Source organism: Hyperolius riggenbachi, chromosome 9 (genome assembly GCF_040937935.1).
Source record: "Hyperolius riggenbachi isolate aHypRig1 chromosome 9, aHypRig1.pri, whole genome shotgun sequence".
Lineage (NCBI taxonomy): Eukaryota > Metazoa > Chordata > Amphibia > Anura > Hyperoliidae > Hyperolius > Hyperolius riggenbachi.
In genome coordinates this window covers 287,715,986-287,732,860 of record NC_090654.1, presented here as the reverse complement: position 1 = coordinate 287,732,860, position 16,875 = coordinate 287,715,986, and the positions used below count along the sequence as shown (strand labels likewise).

Below are 16,875 nucleotides of genomic sequence, written 5' to 3'. Positions count from 1 at the left end.
GTAATGCTGGGAACACACAATGCAATTCCCCTCCGATCGATAGGAATCGTCTAATTATTTCCGACATGTTCAATCTGTTTCCGGTCAAGAAAGGAATCGATTTTGCAAAGTTATCATCAAAAAATCGATTTGTTTATCGATTGGGAGCAGTTTGGACAAGAACACATGCTACAACTTCCCATCCGATCATCCGTCAATAGAACAGGAAAATGCTTGTGTGTTCCCTGCATAACATTTTTTATTTTTGCCTTCTTCCCTGGATCAGCTAGGAAATGTGGGGTACAGGAGAGAAAGGTGCCTAATGTTCATTTATTTTATTTATTTGTTTTGTTTATTATTATGGTGAGACTTGATGAGCCTGATTTACAAAGCGGTGCTAACAGTTAGCACGCTGGTGAAAAGCCCTTTATCACGCCTAAACTCAGTTTAGGCATGATAAGTTTAGGTGTGATAAGTTTAGGCGTGATAAGTTTAGGCGTGATAAGTTTAGGTGTGATAAGTTTAGGTGTGATAAGTTTAGGCATGATAAGTTTAGACATGATAAGTTTAGGCATGATAAGTTTAGGTGTGATAAGTTTAGGCGTGATAAGTTTAGGCGTGATAAGTTTAGGCGTGATAAGTTTAGGCGTGATAAGTTTAGGCATGATAAGTTTAGGCATGATAAGTTTAGGCATGATAAGTTTAGGCGTGATAAGTTTAGGTGTGATAAGTTTAGGCGTGATAAGTTTAGGCATGATAAGTTTAGGCATGATAAGTTTAGGCATGATAAGTTTAGGCATGATAAGTTTAGGCATAAGTTTAGGTGTGATAAGTTTAGGCATGATAAGTTTAAGGGCTTGATTCACAAAGCGGTGCTAACTGTTAGCACGCCTGTGAAACCCCCCTTAGCACGTCTAAACAAGCTTATCGCGCATAAAACTTTACGCGCGCAAAACTTTATGCGCATAAAACTTTACGCGCGTACTGCACACGCGCGAAGTGCCCATTAAAGCCTATGGGACTTAGCGCGCGTAAAACTTTGCGCGCGTAAAACTTTGCGCGCGCAAAGTTAGCACGCGATCTGATTGAGAAATCCGGTGCTAACCTACTTAGCACCCTGGTTAGCACGTCTAAAGACTTTAGACGTGCTAAGTAGGTTAGCACCGCTTTGTGAATCAAGCCCTAGGGGCTTGATTCACAAAGCGGTGCTAACAGTTAGCACGCTGGTGAAAAGCCCTTTATCATGCCTAAACTCAGTTTAGGCATGATAAGTTTAGGCGTGATAAGTTTAGGTGTGATAAGTTTAGGCATGATAAGTTTAGGTGTGATAAGTTTAGGCATGCTAAGTTTAAGCGCCAACTGCGTTAGCACCGCAGTGCACAGCTAATCAAAAGTTTTACGCTAGCAAAGACTGGTGCACTTTGTATAAAGTTTAATGGCGCTGCTTTGCGTGCGGGACTTTGCCAACGATCTAAACTTATCTAAACTTAGCATGCCTAAACTTATCACACCTAAACTTATCACACCTAAACTTATCACGCCTAAACTGGCTTTTCACCAGCATGGTGCAATGGTTATCATGCCTAAAGTCTTTTAGGCATGCTAACTGGGTTAGCACCGCTTTGTGAATCGAGCCCTAGGTGTGATAAGTTTAGGCGTGATAAGTTTAGGCGTGATAAGTTTAGGCATGATAAGTTTAAGCACCAACTGGGTTAGCACCGCAGTGCACAGCTGATCAAAAGTTTTGCGCTAGCAAAGTCTGGTGCACTTCGCATAGAGTTTAATGGCGCTGCTTTGCGTGCGGGACTTTGCGCGCGATCTAAACTTATCACGCCTAAACTGGCTTTTCACCAGCGTGGTGCAATGGTTATCACGCCTAAATTCTTATACTGGGTTAGCACCGCTTTGTGAATCGAGCCCGATGATGGGCGGATGTTGTAACTATATAGAAAACTGGATCTTTTGAAGTTCAGCCCTTAGGGAACAATAATCTGCAGTCCCAACACGGGTGATATCAGACTATAGCAAAGACAGATGAAAAGTTAGTAGCTTTGAGTTTGTGCCATGGCAGTTACATGCCACACCCATAACAAGAGCTTATTGTTCATAAAATCAGGACAGACTACAGTCAAAAAATGTGGGTGATGCCTGACTTGAATGACATATTTACTAACCTTTCTGGAATCCCTCTAGTTTCTGATATGACCCGAGTAAGGCCTGCAAAACTCCTAATATCAGATTCTTTTAAAAGATCTGGTCCAGGTTTGTGGAATCTCGTATGTTTTCCAAGATTTGGAAAATACGTTTTGAGCCAATTGCTATTAACATTGCTTCATACCGCAAGTTCCCCAGATGTGGTTATTTTGCTGCTTTTATTGGAACGAAGTCGTGGGAATAATCTTGTTATTAAATAAAAGGACCTTTTGTACCATCCTTGAAAATACAACAGAAATACATATAAAATGTGTTGGAACGATCCTTGTTATTTTCTCATTTGAATCGGTGTCTTTGCTACCCAGTGAAAGTTGAGTTTCTCTTCTGTTAGATGTTACTGGAGGAGAGCCGTGTGATTCAGGAGAAGCTGGCGGCGTTGGAGGAGAGGAGAGATCGCGTATACGCCGTTCTCGGAGACGATAAGACCAGAGCGCTGCTCAAAGACGTTCTATCCGCTGAGAATGAGAGGGAAAGCCTGCACTGCGATCTCTCGGAGAGGAAGGACCGGCTACAGGTAGCGTCCTGCACACGCCAGTCCTGAGGGCTTCAGTACGGCCCTGTTTTCTCTGTGTCCGACTTCTGGACAATGAACGCACGCGAAAATCGCATGAGGTGTAACAGTCCATTGGAAATCATTGAGTGGTTTCCACCTAATGTGGGCGATTGCACATGTTTGTGTCCAGAAAGAAAAAACTGGACCTGCAGCATTGCCCATCAATGGTTCAATATTTTCCTCAGAGGTGATCATTCGATCAGATTTGCGGGGTTGTAAGTAGTTGGAAGGTCGTTATCAATTGTTTCCATAAACGGGTCCATAAACACTTTCTCTGTTCAGATACAATCATAAAATTCAACATTGCGATCATAAAATTCCTATCGACCATAAAATCATTTCTCAATGTTTTTCTCCACACACTGGGCCTGATTCACTAAACCGTGATATCTCATATCACGGCCGCGCTAGCGTATTTGCACGCATTTTTGCGTGCAGGCTGCACGCGCATCTCCTGCTTGGGGGGCGGAGCTCCGCCCCGCCTTCAGTCTCCGAGCAGTAATCGCCACTCGAAAGACTGTTAGACGGCGAAACCGCCATCTAATTACTTTGTACAGCGATGCGATCTGCAACAGCGCTGTACTGGGACACAGGGAAGCCATCCGCTGTGATAGACTGGCAGGGGGAGGAAGGGAGGGATATAATACAAATAAAAAAGATATCAAATTTTATTAAAAAATTAATAAAATAAATATTTACAAAACAAAAAACAAAAAAACAAACACCTGGGGGGCGATCTGTTGGTGGGGAGAAAAGGGGGGGGAGGGGGAATCACTCATGCATGTGCTGAGTTGTTCAGCCCTGCAGCTTGGCCTTAAAGCTGCAGTGGCCATTTTAGTAATAAATGTCCTGGTCACTAGGGGGGGTTAACACCAAAGTCCTCAGGTGGTTAATAGGCACCTTTAAGGTGTCCTGAATTGACATGTGACATTATGAGATAAACACTGGTACATATAGTACTTATCCTACTAATAACTTGTCAGAGGTTGATTTTTATTTCTTGCATTGTAAGGGTTAAAAAACATTTGCTTTTGTCTGTGCAAATGAGGTAGTGGAACAGCATCTCCAGGAAAAGGAAATAGATGTAACATGTCACCACCCCCAGTCACGTGATATTGGTAACAGGATCATTTGGCACCAGTCTAGAGACCATTGGCCAATGGGATGAGTTTAGTGAGGTAGGGAAGGGTGGGGACATTACGTCTCTGGTCTGTGTCTAACCCTGTAAACATTTGAAGACAGGTTTACCCTATGAGAGATAAAAGAGTTAAATGCAAGTAAGTAAAACTAAAGAGAGCTTTACTGGGTAGACTTTAACCAGTTGAGCACCACAGGTTTACACCCCCCTAGTGACTAGGCCATTTTTCACAATTCAGCACTCTGCTCGGCCATGCAACTTAGCAGCCAAATTAATTTTACCTCCTTTTCTTCCCACCAAGAGAGCTTTCTGTTGGTGGTATCTGATTGCTGCTGCAAAGAATTTTTTTTAATCAATTTTATTGTTATTTTTTTAATAAAAAAAAAAGCTATTTTAAAAAAAAAAAAAGTTTCCTCCCTCCCCCTAGATCCCACCACTACAATCCCCTCTCATAGGCATCAGCAATTTGGTGACAGGAAAGTCCCCCGTACAGCGCTGCAGTAGATCGCACCGCTGTACAAATGATTTTACCATTTTTTTTCTTCTTCCTACAGCCTGCCAGCTCCGATCGTGGCTGGCAGGCTGTTGATGGATCCCCGCTCTGTAACTCGGCAGGAAACAATTGCACATGTGCGCGTGCGTTCACTGAAGATCGCCGCCTCCAGGACTTCACTACAATCGGCATTAGGCGGTCCTGGGGAAGCCACTCTACAGCCACCGATTGGCGTTAGGCGGTCACAGAGGAGTTCATGAGTCAAAGATAGGGCCACTGTTACCTGGGGGCCCCATGACTTTCTCTGGGGCCCTGGATAATTGGCTACTGCAGCGCCCATTTCAAGCTAGATCTTCTGTTTAGTACAATCAATAATTTCAATTGATTTCCGGGCAAACATTACGGACGGGTGGGGATGTTTGGATATCGATCTCCGATAGATTCAATCACAGTGATTAGATCTTCCTGGGAAAATCAGTCCAATATGAGATACTGTATTATGATGGTGTACATAGATAACATAAGTCCTTATGCAGAAAAAATACAGTATGCTTTCACCAAATAACACCCCAGCGGATTCGATGTCCACGGCTGAGAAGGCAACCTCAACCTTTTGAAGCGAGGCACCACCACCTCCCTCGCAGAAGAGGGCGCTCACCCTTTTTATCTGACCCTCTGCTAGACGGGTCCACAGCGCATTGGGGTCATCTAGGCCACGCCCACCTCTCATGACTCTCTGAAACCGCGTCCTCCTGCACAGTTCTCATGCATCCATACACCTCAGATAAAAAACATTCACACCACCATAGCGTAGTATTCTCGCATGGTTGTAGTGTTTATATATAGTGGGAATCAGGGCTTTGGAGTTGGTACAAAAATCTTCCAACTCCTCAGTTTATGAAACCTCAGACTCCGACTCCAGGTACCCAAAATCGCTCCGACACCTCAACTCTGACTCCGTAGTCTAATTTTTACACAGGCTATGGATTTGGTTCAAAAATCATGCGACTCAGACTCTGACTCCTCAGTTTATTGAAACCTCCAACTCCAGGTACCCAAAATTGCTCCGACTCCTCAACTCTGACTCCACAGCCCTGGTGGGAATATCAGAATTTCAGAAATATCTGCTTATTGTCCGCGTATCACATGACGCCTGTGTTTAGCTTCTGCCTGTTTCTGATCCTTGCAGAGTCTGGCTGCTCAGAGTGAAGAGCTGGATTCGGCCTTCAGGATGTTACAGAAGAAGCTTTCCGCGCTCCGGAAAAAGTGCGCCAAGGAGAACGAGCTGCAGCCGGACATCATCGGGAAAGAGGCCCAACTACAGAGGTTGCAGGTGGGTGAAGGAGGGCTTAAATGTAAGTGAGCAGTGAGCAGTTTGGTCAGGTGATAGCTATGTAAGTCTCTGATTGGCGAGTCATTATCATGTGCTAAAGTATGATGCAATCCCAGCAAATCAGAGCTTTGCAAATCTATCAGCTGATCACATAAATCACATGCTTCTCCCTGAGTTCTCCTAAACATCAGAGTAGATGAGCACACAGTTGGTTCAGGAGGAGCTACAAGTAGGTGAGGGCACTGTTGCATTAAAATGTGTTTAAACTCCCTAAACTTAAGTTTCAGTACATCCTTTTAGGTACAGGAAAAAACATTTGAAAGCATCCCCTGCGTGTAAAAATGTTTATTTTTAGTGCAGTACAAGTTTATACTGCTCTGCTAATCAGCAAATGTAATCATTCCCGGCCAGGATAAGCTCTCTGCCTGGTCTCTACACTCTGCTCCCCCTGCTGCTCTGCTGGAGCGACTTAAGGTGGCCACACACGATACAATAAAATGATCCAATTTTACAGTAATTCGGTAAAAACGATCACATCCCTCGAAAAAAATCAAAAGCTTTTTTTTCATTCGACTGAAAAATCCGATCGGATTTCCCGTTTTTTCGATTTAAATCGATCCGGAATGCCAGATATTTCTCTTCAATTTCTACTAAAGATTGTATGGTGTGCGTTGCATTGTTAATTTATTAATAAACACACCCTAGCGATTTTTTCTGAGTTTCCAATCATTTTTATCATAATTGAGGAAAAATTGAACATATGTGTGTGGTGCATTGGTTATATTTTTGAAATGTTACAATCAGTCAGAAAAATTGATTGCAATTCTTAAATTGAACAGATATTTAAAAAATTGTATGGTGTGTGGCCAGCTTTAGCCATTGCCATGGCAATGTGTCTATTCAGCAGAGGAGGGGGGGGGGAGCAGAGTGAAGATACCAGGCAGAGAGCTTCTCCTGTGGCCGACAATGATTACATTTGTAAATTGCATCTCTGTATTGAATTTTCCCCCCAGCAAATAACTGGAAAAATATAATCAGTATATACCATACACCTATGATTAATATTTCTGAATATATAAAAAAAAGTTTTTATGTTTTTCTATCAGATTTTTTTTTTAGTCAATCAAGTAAAAATATTTAAAATTTCATATACAATCGATTGTTTGTAGTAAAATAAAAATATATATGGCTTAATACTTGCAAAGTTGTTATGTGGGCATTTAAAATTTTTAAATATGTTTTTGCATGGATTTTTTCACCCTGGGTGGTGTAATGTATAGTAACTAGACAAGACAAGACAAGACAAATAACATTTATATTGCGCTTTTCTCCTTGCGGACTCAAAGCGCCAGAGCAGAGCAGCAGCCACTAGGACGCGCCCTATAGGCAGTAGCTGTGTTAGAGAGACTTGCCAAAGGTCTCCTACTGAATTAGTGCTGGCTTACTGAACAGGCAGAGCCGAGATTCGAACCCTGGTCTCCTGTGTCAGAGGCAGAGCCCTTAACCATTACACCATCAGCCAACTACAGCTAGCGGGTGTAATTATACATCCACAAGAGCGGATGGAGATAATCAGATATCTTCCTGTACAGCGCGCCTGTCCCTCACTATGACAGATGGAAATGGGATGCTAATGACTGCTGCTTGTATGCAGATGTAATGCAAACTGTATGCAACTCCAGTTGGGCCCATTAAGGGTAGGAACACACTGGGCAGCATCCCTTATGTGTTTCCCATAGCACATAGTGGAAAACTCATATGTGATTCTGCCTAGTGAGTTCCTACCCTAAATTGACTTCCTACTGATCTAAATTCGCTCGGTCCCACGCTGCATACAATTTGCATGGAAACTGGGATCATTACCGTCTCAGTAACCGTCTCTACTCGTTAAAGTGAACATTCCTTGTAGGATATCATATTCTGTCTCTGAAGCTTTATTCGAAATGTATGGCAGCTCAGGGAGAAGTGTGACAGTTATAACTGCATACATGATTTATTTTCTACCACATTGGCCTCCATTCTCGAGGAGTTACCGCATTTGGTAATAAAATGTCAGATAATGACTTATGACCGTATAACCATGTGTCTTTTACATTGCAGCTGCCCCCTGTATTCCTGACACTGCCCCCCTTTGTTTTGCAGGTTCTCCTGGAGGAATTAACCAAACTCTACTCTCCCATCAAGGAGTTCAGTTCCAAGGTAGACGGGAGCCCGAACCACATTCACCAGGCCAACAAGCTGCAGTCTGACTTCATGACGCTGCAGAGATCTCTGGAGGTAACATAATAATAATAATAATCTGTACCTGTTAAGTGAGAGAGAATCTGTACATTCAAATGTTAAATACATGTGCATAATACTCAGAGGAGGGGGCATCTCTCCAGCAAGCAAAGCCATTCTAATGTCCCTCCTCGCCATGGTAGTCAGGTAATTACTCTATTCTTTATTCTGTGCTGGGTAATGTCCCTATTACAGTCTAAGGCCAATGGTAAGGGGGGGGGGGGGGGGGTAAACATGAACTTATCAGTATTTTCCCTAGCCTTGCAAGAAGAGACGGCTATATAATGGGGATTTGATTTTTGAGCTGAGCGATTCGATGGACTGTTAATGACATGACTATGTACTCTGTACATTGCTACAGAAGATGCCAGTGCTAATCTAATCCTACCATAGTCACAGTCTAATGTCCTACCATACTATTATTATGTATTTATATAGCACTGACATCTTCTGCAGCACTTTACAGAGTGCATAGTCATGTCACTGACTGTCCTCAGAGGAGCTCACACTCTAATCCTGCCATAGTCATAGTCTAATGTCCTACCATATTATTATTATGTATTTATATAGCCCTGACATCTCCTGCAGCACATTACAGAGTACATAGTCATGTCACTGACTGCCCTCAGAGGAGCTCACACTCTAATCCTACCATAGTCATAGTCTAATGTCCTACAATATTATTATTATGTATTTATATAGCACTGACATCTCCTGCAGCACATTACAGAGTACATAGTCACAGGGCTGTGGAGTCGGAGTCGTGGAGTCGGAGTCGTGGAGTCGGGCAATTTTGGGTGCCTGGAGTCGGAGTCGGGAAAAAATGCACCGACTCCTAATGAATTTGTAACTGTAATTAAAATAAAAAATATGATAAAAAGTTCTATTTCTCAGATAATAGTCATTAAAATAATGTATATATACAGTAATAGCTGTGCTTAGTCCACAAAAATGAAATAAACCAATCAAAATTAGTTACTTGTGCTGCTTCAATAAAGCAGTCCCCGTATTTTTAAGGTCAGATATACATATCTGATTGTGACTGTATATATGATGTGTACACAGGAATCTCTTATATATACTAAATAACATCTATGCTGTAAGAATAAAGCCTGATGTGTAGCCGTGTCACTAATAGAGATGGTCAACGAGATGGAAATAATTCTGCATTGATGCTGATTTATGCAAATGTATGCACTCCCTTTGCTGATGAAATCAAATAATTTGATATGTTGTTAAAATTTGGTTTGGTGACTACAAATTAAAGGGTACCTGAGACGGATGAAAAGTAAAGTTTTATACATACCTGGGGCTTCCTTCAGCCCCCTTCAGGCTAATCAGTCCCTCGCTGTCCTCCACCACCCGGATCTTCTGCTATGAGTCCTGGTAATTCAGCCAGTCAGCGCTGCCGCTCCCACAGCCAGGAACATTCTGCACCTGCGCAATAGTGCTGCACAGGTGTAGTATGCTCCTGGCGGCGGAGTGTGTGCATGCGCACTACGCCCGACTGGCTCAAGTACCTGGACTCATAGCAGAAGATCCAGGTGGTGGAGGAGAACAACGAGGGACTGATTATCCTGAAGGCGGCTGGAGGAAGCCCCAGGTATGTATAAAACTTTAATTTCATCTCTCTCAGGTTTACTTTGTTACACAGTAGTACTATACTCTACATATGTACTCCCCACAAAGCTGCAGGGAATCCACTGAGAATGCTGTGCACATTGAACACAGAGGTGTTGTCCGTCACCCATAAACCTTGTTTAGATTGTGCATGAAGAATGTGTAAGAGGAAGAATCTCCTCATTCCCCTGCAGAGTACCTGCACATCATTCTTACATGTACCCACAGTCACATTGCCTAGGGCCTGATAGATGTTCTTTGTTCCGGTTTGTACCTTTTACAAGTACTCTTACCAAGGACTAGTTTTAGTCTAAAGGGAATAAATATAGTAGTCTCCATATCCTTCTCACTTCAGTTGTCTTCTAAAATTCCTAAGCGTTGGCAGTTAAGAGACGAATTTCATGTTACATACTTTTAATCAACAAAATTGTAATATGCAAATTAGAGGAGTCGGAGTCTCTGAGTCGGAGGAATCCTAAACGGAGGAGTCGGAGTCGGTGGATTTTCGGACCGAATCCACAGCCCTGCATAGTCATGTCACTGACTGTCCTCAGAGGAGCTCCCAATCTAATCCTACCATAGTCATAGTATAATGTCCTACCATATTATTATTATGTATTTATATAGCACTGACATCTTCTGCAGCACTGTACAGAGTACATAGTCATGTACTGACTGTCCTCAGAGGAGCTCACACTCTAATCCTACCATAGTCATAGTATAATGTCCTACCATATTATTATTATGTATTTATATAGCACTGACATCTTCTGCAGCACTGTACAGAGTACATAGTCATGCCACTGACTGTCCTCAGAGGAGCTCACACTCTAATCCTACCATAGTCATAGTCTAATGTCCTACCATATTATTATTTTGTATTTATATAGCACTGACATTTTCTGCAGCACATTACAGAGTACATAGTCATGTCACTGACTGTCCTCAGAGGAGCTTACAATCTAATCCTACCATAATCATAGTCTAATGGCCTACCATATTATTATTATGTATTTATATAGCACTGATATCTCCTGCAGCACTTTACAGAGTACATAGTCATGTCACTGACTGTCCTCAGAGGAGCTCACACTCTAATCCTACCATAGTCGTAGTCTAATGTCCTACCATATTATTATTATGTATTTATATAGCACTGACATCTCCTGCAGCACATTACAGAGTACATAGTCATGTCACTGACTGTCCTCAGGGGAGCTCACACTCTAATCCTACCATAGTCGTAGTCTAATGTCCTACCATATTATTATTATGTATTTATATAGCACTGACATCTCCTGCAGCACATTACAGAGTACATAGTCATGTCACTGACTGTCCTCAGAGGAGCTCACACTCTAATCCTACCATAGTCATAGTCTAATGTCCTACCATATTATTATTATGTATTTATATAGCACTGACATCTTGTGCAGCACATTACAGAGTACATAGCCATGTCAATGACTGTCCTCAGAGGAGCTCACAATCTAATCCTACCATAGTCATAGTATAATGTCCTACCATATTATTATGTATTTATATAGCACTGACATCTTCTGCACCACTTTACAGAGTACATAGTCATGTCACTGACTGTCCTCAGAGGAGCTCACATTCTAACTCTGCCATAGTCTAATGTCCTACCATATTATTACTATTATGTACTTATATAGGCACAGACTACCCAGCAAACTCATGGTGACCCAGAACTCATTGGGGTGTGTAAGGGACTACAATGGTCCTAAAAGCCACCTTACTAAGATGTTAAGAAAAAGAAAGTTTGCTTTTCTAAAACAGAAAGAATTTGGGATAATTCAGGTTGGAGTGAGCTTGAGATGTCTCCCAGAGCATCACTGTGAATATATGCAAATTAACCATTGTACCCTTAGAAGCTAAACACACCTCCAGAACCGCTGGAATGCAATGATGTGTCAGCTTGATAATTTGTACAGAGCCATAATAATCCAACATGCATACAGACTGTTTCGGATTGTTTGATCCTCATCAGTGCATGGCATGGATTAATTTGGCTCTATGGAGTAGGGCTTGTGAATCCGAGAGGCACAGACTAACCAGCCAGCTCATGGTGACCCAGAACTCATTGGAGTGTGCAAGGGACTACAATGGTCCTAAAAGCCACTGACATCTTCTGCAGCACATTACAGAGTACATAGTCATGTCACTGACTGTCCTCAGAGGAGCTCACACTCTAATCCTACCATAGTCATAATGTAATGTCCTACCATATTATTATTATGTATTTATATAGCACTGACATCTTCTGCAGCACTTTACAGAGTACATAGTCCTGTCACTGACTGTCCTCAGAGGAGCTCACAGTCTAATCCTACCATAGTCATAGTCTAATGTCCTACCATATTATTATTATGTATTTATATAGCACTAACATCTTCTGCAGCACATTACAGAGTACATAGTCATGTCACTGACTGTCCTCAGAGGAGCTCACACTCTAATCCTACCATAGTCATAGTCTAATGTCCTACCATATTATTATTATGTATTTATATAGCACTGACATCTTCTGCAGCACTGTACAGAGTACATAGCCATGTCACTGACTGTCCTCAGAGGAGCTCACACTCTAATCCTACCATAGTCATAGTGTAATGTCTTACCATATTATTATTATGTATTTATATAGCACTGACATCTTCTGCAGCACATTACAGAGTACATAGTCATGTCACTGACTGTCCTCAGAGGAGCTCACACTCTAATCCTACCATAGTCATAGTCTAATGTCCTACCATATTATTATTATGTATTTATATAGCACTGACATCTTCTGCAGCACTGTACAGAGTACATAGTCATGTCACTGACTGTCCCCAGAGGAGCTTACACTCTAATCCTACCATAGTCATAGTCTTATGTCCTACCATATTATTATTATGTATTTATATAGCTCTGACATCCTCTGCCCAGCTACCAGTCATGGCCACACAGTCACTCTGACTGTCACTATTTATTCAGCCTCTGGTGTAAACTAGTAATGGCATTTTCCCTCCAGGGATCCTGTTGCCTGTAAACTCTCCCCTGTAATGTCCGGCATTCACAATGAAATGTTTATAAGGTACTCCCAAGAAATGGATTGATGTAGAAGCACATTTGCCTTCAGTAAAAAGCTGGCTTGAAGGTGGGGATGCTACAATACCGCCATCTTGTGGCTAGACGTAGGTTGACATGCTTTTACAGTATAGAACTGCAGAGCTTCAGTCAAGAATATCTCGTTCTCAGTCCCAGCCTGATGATTTATGGCTTAAGGCTTTGTGCGGCTTGAGAAATGCAAGGGATAGCAACCTTGAAAACAGAGACAGCAGCTGACTGGATGATGGTGTAATACGCAAAGCAATGAGGATGTAGGTTAGACGATAATCATACTCTCAAGATACGGTTTCTCAACAGGGCAACCAGTCGATATGGCCTGTGGAAGGTACTTAAAGGGGTACTATGGCGAAAAATTGTAAAATTTAAAATATGTGCAAACAGACTAATAAGAAGTATGTTTTTTTCCAGAGTAAAATGAGCCACAAGTGACTTTTGTCCTATGTTGCTGTCACTTACAGTAGGTAGTAGAAATCTGACAGAAGTGACAGGTTTTGGACTAGCCCATCTCTTTATAAATATATTCCCTAAAAAGGATTTAAACAATAATGCTGGCCAGCTTCCCTGCTCACTTCACAGTTTTTTGGCAGTTGGACGGAGCAACTGCCATTCACAAAGTGCTTTTGAAAATAAATAAATTCCTCAGAATCCCCGTTAAGGAGATGGGCTAGTCCAAAACCTGTCGCTTCTGTCAGATTTCTAGTACTACCTACTGTAAGTGACAGCAACATAGGAGAAAAGTAATTCATGGCTCATATTACTCTGGAAAAAAACATACTTCTTATTTGTATAGGTTTGCACATATTCTAAATGTTACAATTTTTCGCCGTAGTGCCCCTTTAAAGTGGACCTGAACTCAGAACTTCCTCTCTGCTCTAAAATATAAGCAACAGCATAATAACCTTTAAAGAAAAACATTTCTTTGTTACAGCTGATACAAATCTTGCAATAAATCCTGCAGTGTGTCTACTTCCTGCTTTCATGGGAGCAGACATAGGGTTAACATCCTGTGCTTTGAAATTAGCTTATCTGCCGTAGCACAGCTGAGGGATCAAATTACAACTTGTGACTAGACAGATCAGGGAGAATTAGGCAGGCTAAACTCTCTAAATTCACACAGGGTGCATTTCTATGTTTTCCTGTCCTGTGCCAGAGTTCAGCTCCACTTTAAACCAATAAAATCATGCAGTCAGCTGGATAGCGTACTGTTAAGGCTGCCGTCTGATGTAGGATTTAAGCCCTACGGGCCAATACATAAAAAAGTAAGAAGTATTTGAGCAAGGTCCTAATGATCCTGGTCGCCCTTCGAGGACGTCCTAAGTGACTGCAGCCCTGAAGCAATTTGAATCCTCCAGGACAAAAGTTCAACATAAATGTTATGTGTATTATCTGTGTTTAAAATGGCTGACACTGAGATTTGGCCTGAGGAAGTCTTGAGCAGTCACGAAACCTGTTGCCGTAGTGCACATAAACCTTTCTTATTCTCTAATCACTGTGGGATCCTTGAGGTAAGCCGCCTCCCACATTGTGTAGCATGCTTGTGTGTGACTAGCATGATGTGAAGCAGCAGAGGAGGCGAGAGCTGTACACAGACTGGGGATCCAGGCATGGAGGCTTCAGTATAAGTTACAGGGATTGTCCCTAGTCTTGTGGGACAGAGAAGAGTCAGGGCTACATTGTCATCTGCATGGAGGAGGTCTATGTTGGGAGGAGACTATAATGACCTCATAAGATTCCTGTAAATTAAAGTGACACTTTGCAGAATAGGCAAAATAATACAAAGTGATTGATTAGTGAGCACAGTGGGTGGAGCTTGTATCAACCCCACTGAAGAGGCCTGTACAGTATTTTATGCTCTGTATGTTTCCATAGCAATATGTGTACAGTATGCTAAGCTCAGTATGTTTCCATAGCAATATGTGTACAGTATTTTATGCTCTGTATGTTTCCCACTGCAATATGTGTACAGTATGTTATGCTCAGTACGTTTCCATAGCAATATGTGTACAGTATTTTATGCTCTGTATGTTTCCATAGCAATATGTGTACAGTATGCTAAGCTCAGTATGTTTCCCACTGCAATATGTGTACAGTAGGCTATGCTCAGTACGTTTCCATAGCAATATGTTACAGTATTTTATGCTCTGTATGTTTCCATAGCAATATGTGTACAGTATGCTAAGCTCAGTACGTTTCCATAGCAATATGTTACAGTATGCTATGCTCAGTATGTTTCCCACTGCAATATGTGTACAGTATGTTATGCTCAGTACGTTTCCATAGCAATATGTGTACAGTATGTTGTGCTCAGTACGTTTCCATAGCAATATGTGTACAGTATGTTGTGCTCAGTACGTTTCCATAGCAATATGTGTACAGTATGTTATGCTCAGTACGTTTCCATAGCAATATGTGTACAGTATGTTATGCTCAGCAAGTTTCCATAGCAATATGTGTACAGTATGTTATGCTCAGCAAGTTTCCATAGCAATATGTGTACAGTATGTTATGCTCAGTATGTTTCCCACTGCAATATGTGTACAGTATGTTATGCTCAGCAAGTTTCCATAGCAATATGTGTACAGTATGTTATGCTCAGTACGTTTCCATAGCAATATGTGTACAGTATGTTATGCTCAGTATGTTTCCCACTGCAATATGTGTATAGTATGCTATGCTCAGTACGTTTCCATAGCAATATGTTACAGTATGCTATGCTCAGTATGTTTCCCACTGCAATATGTGTACAGTATGTTATGCTCAGTACGTTTCCATAGCAATATGTGTACAGTATGTTATGCTCAGCAAGTTTCCATAGCAATATGTGTACAGTATGTTATGCTCAGCAAGTTTCCATAGCAATATGTGTACAGTATGTTATGCTCAGTATGTTTCCCACTGCAATATGTGTACAGTATGTTATGCTCAGCAAGTTTCCATAGCAATATGTGTACAGTATGTTATGCTCAGTACGTTTCCATAGCAATATGTGTACAGTATGTTATGCTCAGTATGTTTCCCACTGCAATATGTGTACAGTATGTTATGCTCAGCAAGTTTCCATAGCAATATGTGTACAGTATGTTATGCTCAGTACGTTTCCATAGCGATATGTTACAGTATGTTATGCTCAGTATGTTTCCATAGCGATATGTGTCATAGTGCTGGTTCTGCTTCCAGAATAACATCCGGAAAACAAAGGAGGACATCCATAATCATCGGAGGTTCAATGACTCCCTTCTGGATCTGCACCGATGGGTGATGGAGACCCACCAGGAACTAAAGTCCTACAAGGATGGCAGCAAACCCTGGGAGGGGAGACAGGTGGAGGTACCAGCTAGGATTGGCTCTCCTCTTGTCTCCTCTCTCCTTTTATTTCTTCTCTTCCTCTCCTCTCTGCTTCCCCCTCTATTTCCGCTCAGCTGCTTCTCTCATCACTTTTCACTTCCACTCACAAAGTTCCACTCCTCTACTATTCCTCTCCTATTCTATTATTTCTCCACTTTTTCATGCTCTCTCCACTCCCTTCCCTTTCCAGTCTTCTCTTCTCCTCCCTTTCCTGTCTTCTCTTCTCTCTTCCCTTTCCTGTCTTCTTTTCTCTCTCTCTCTTCCCTTTCCTGTCTTCTCTCTTCCCTTTCCTGTCTTCTCTTCTCTCCCTTTCCCTTTCCTGTCTTCTCTTCTCTCTCCCCTTCCCTGTCTTCTCTCTCTCTCTCCCCTTTCCTGTCTTCTCTTCTCTCCCTTTGCTTTCCTGTCTTCTCTTCTCTCCCGTTCCTTTCCTGTCTTCTCTTCTCTCCCTTTCCCTTTCCTGTCTTCTCTTCTTTCCCTTATCTGTCTTCTCTCTCTCTCCCCTTTCCTGTCTTCTCTTCTCTCCCTTTGCTTTCCTGTCTTCTCTTCTCTCCCGTTCCTTTCCTGTCTTCTCTTCTCTCCCTTTCCCTTTCCTGTCTTCTCTCCCTTCCCTTTCCTGTTTCTCTTCTCTCCCTTTCCCTTTCCTGTCTTCTCTCCCTTTCCCTTTCCTGTCTTTTCTCCCTTTCCCTTTCCTGTCTTCTCTCCCTTCCCTTTCCTGTCTTCTCTTCTCCTCTCTTCCCTTTCCTGTCTTCTCTTCTCTTCCTTCCCTTTCCTGTCTTCTCTCCCTT

General features: G+C 42.0%; 1 protein-coding gene across 13 annotated transcripts in view; it reads left to right on the top strand.

Annotated features, from left to right (window-relative positions):
• Positions 1–16,875, top strand: part of SYNE3 (spectrin repeat containing nuclear envelope family member 3) — a 166,204-nt gene that overhangs the window by 82,503 nt on the left and 66,826 nt on the right. For 12 of the 13 annotated variants that reach the window (XM_068254748.1, XM_068254745.1, XM_068254743.1 and 9 more), the window contains exons 9-12: positions 2,525–2,707; positions 5,567–5,710; positions 7,853–7,987; positions 15,923–16,072. In XM_068254748.1, coding sequence (XP_068110849.1) covers positions 2,525–2,707; positions 5,567–5,710; positions 7,853–7,987; positions 15,923–16,072 — 612 coding nt within the window. The remainder of the gene's footprint in view (positions 1–2,524; positions 2,708–5,566; positions 5,711–7,852; positions 7,988–15,922; positions 16,073–16,875) is intronic. The other variant, XM_068254741.1, reaches the window with a different exon arrangement.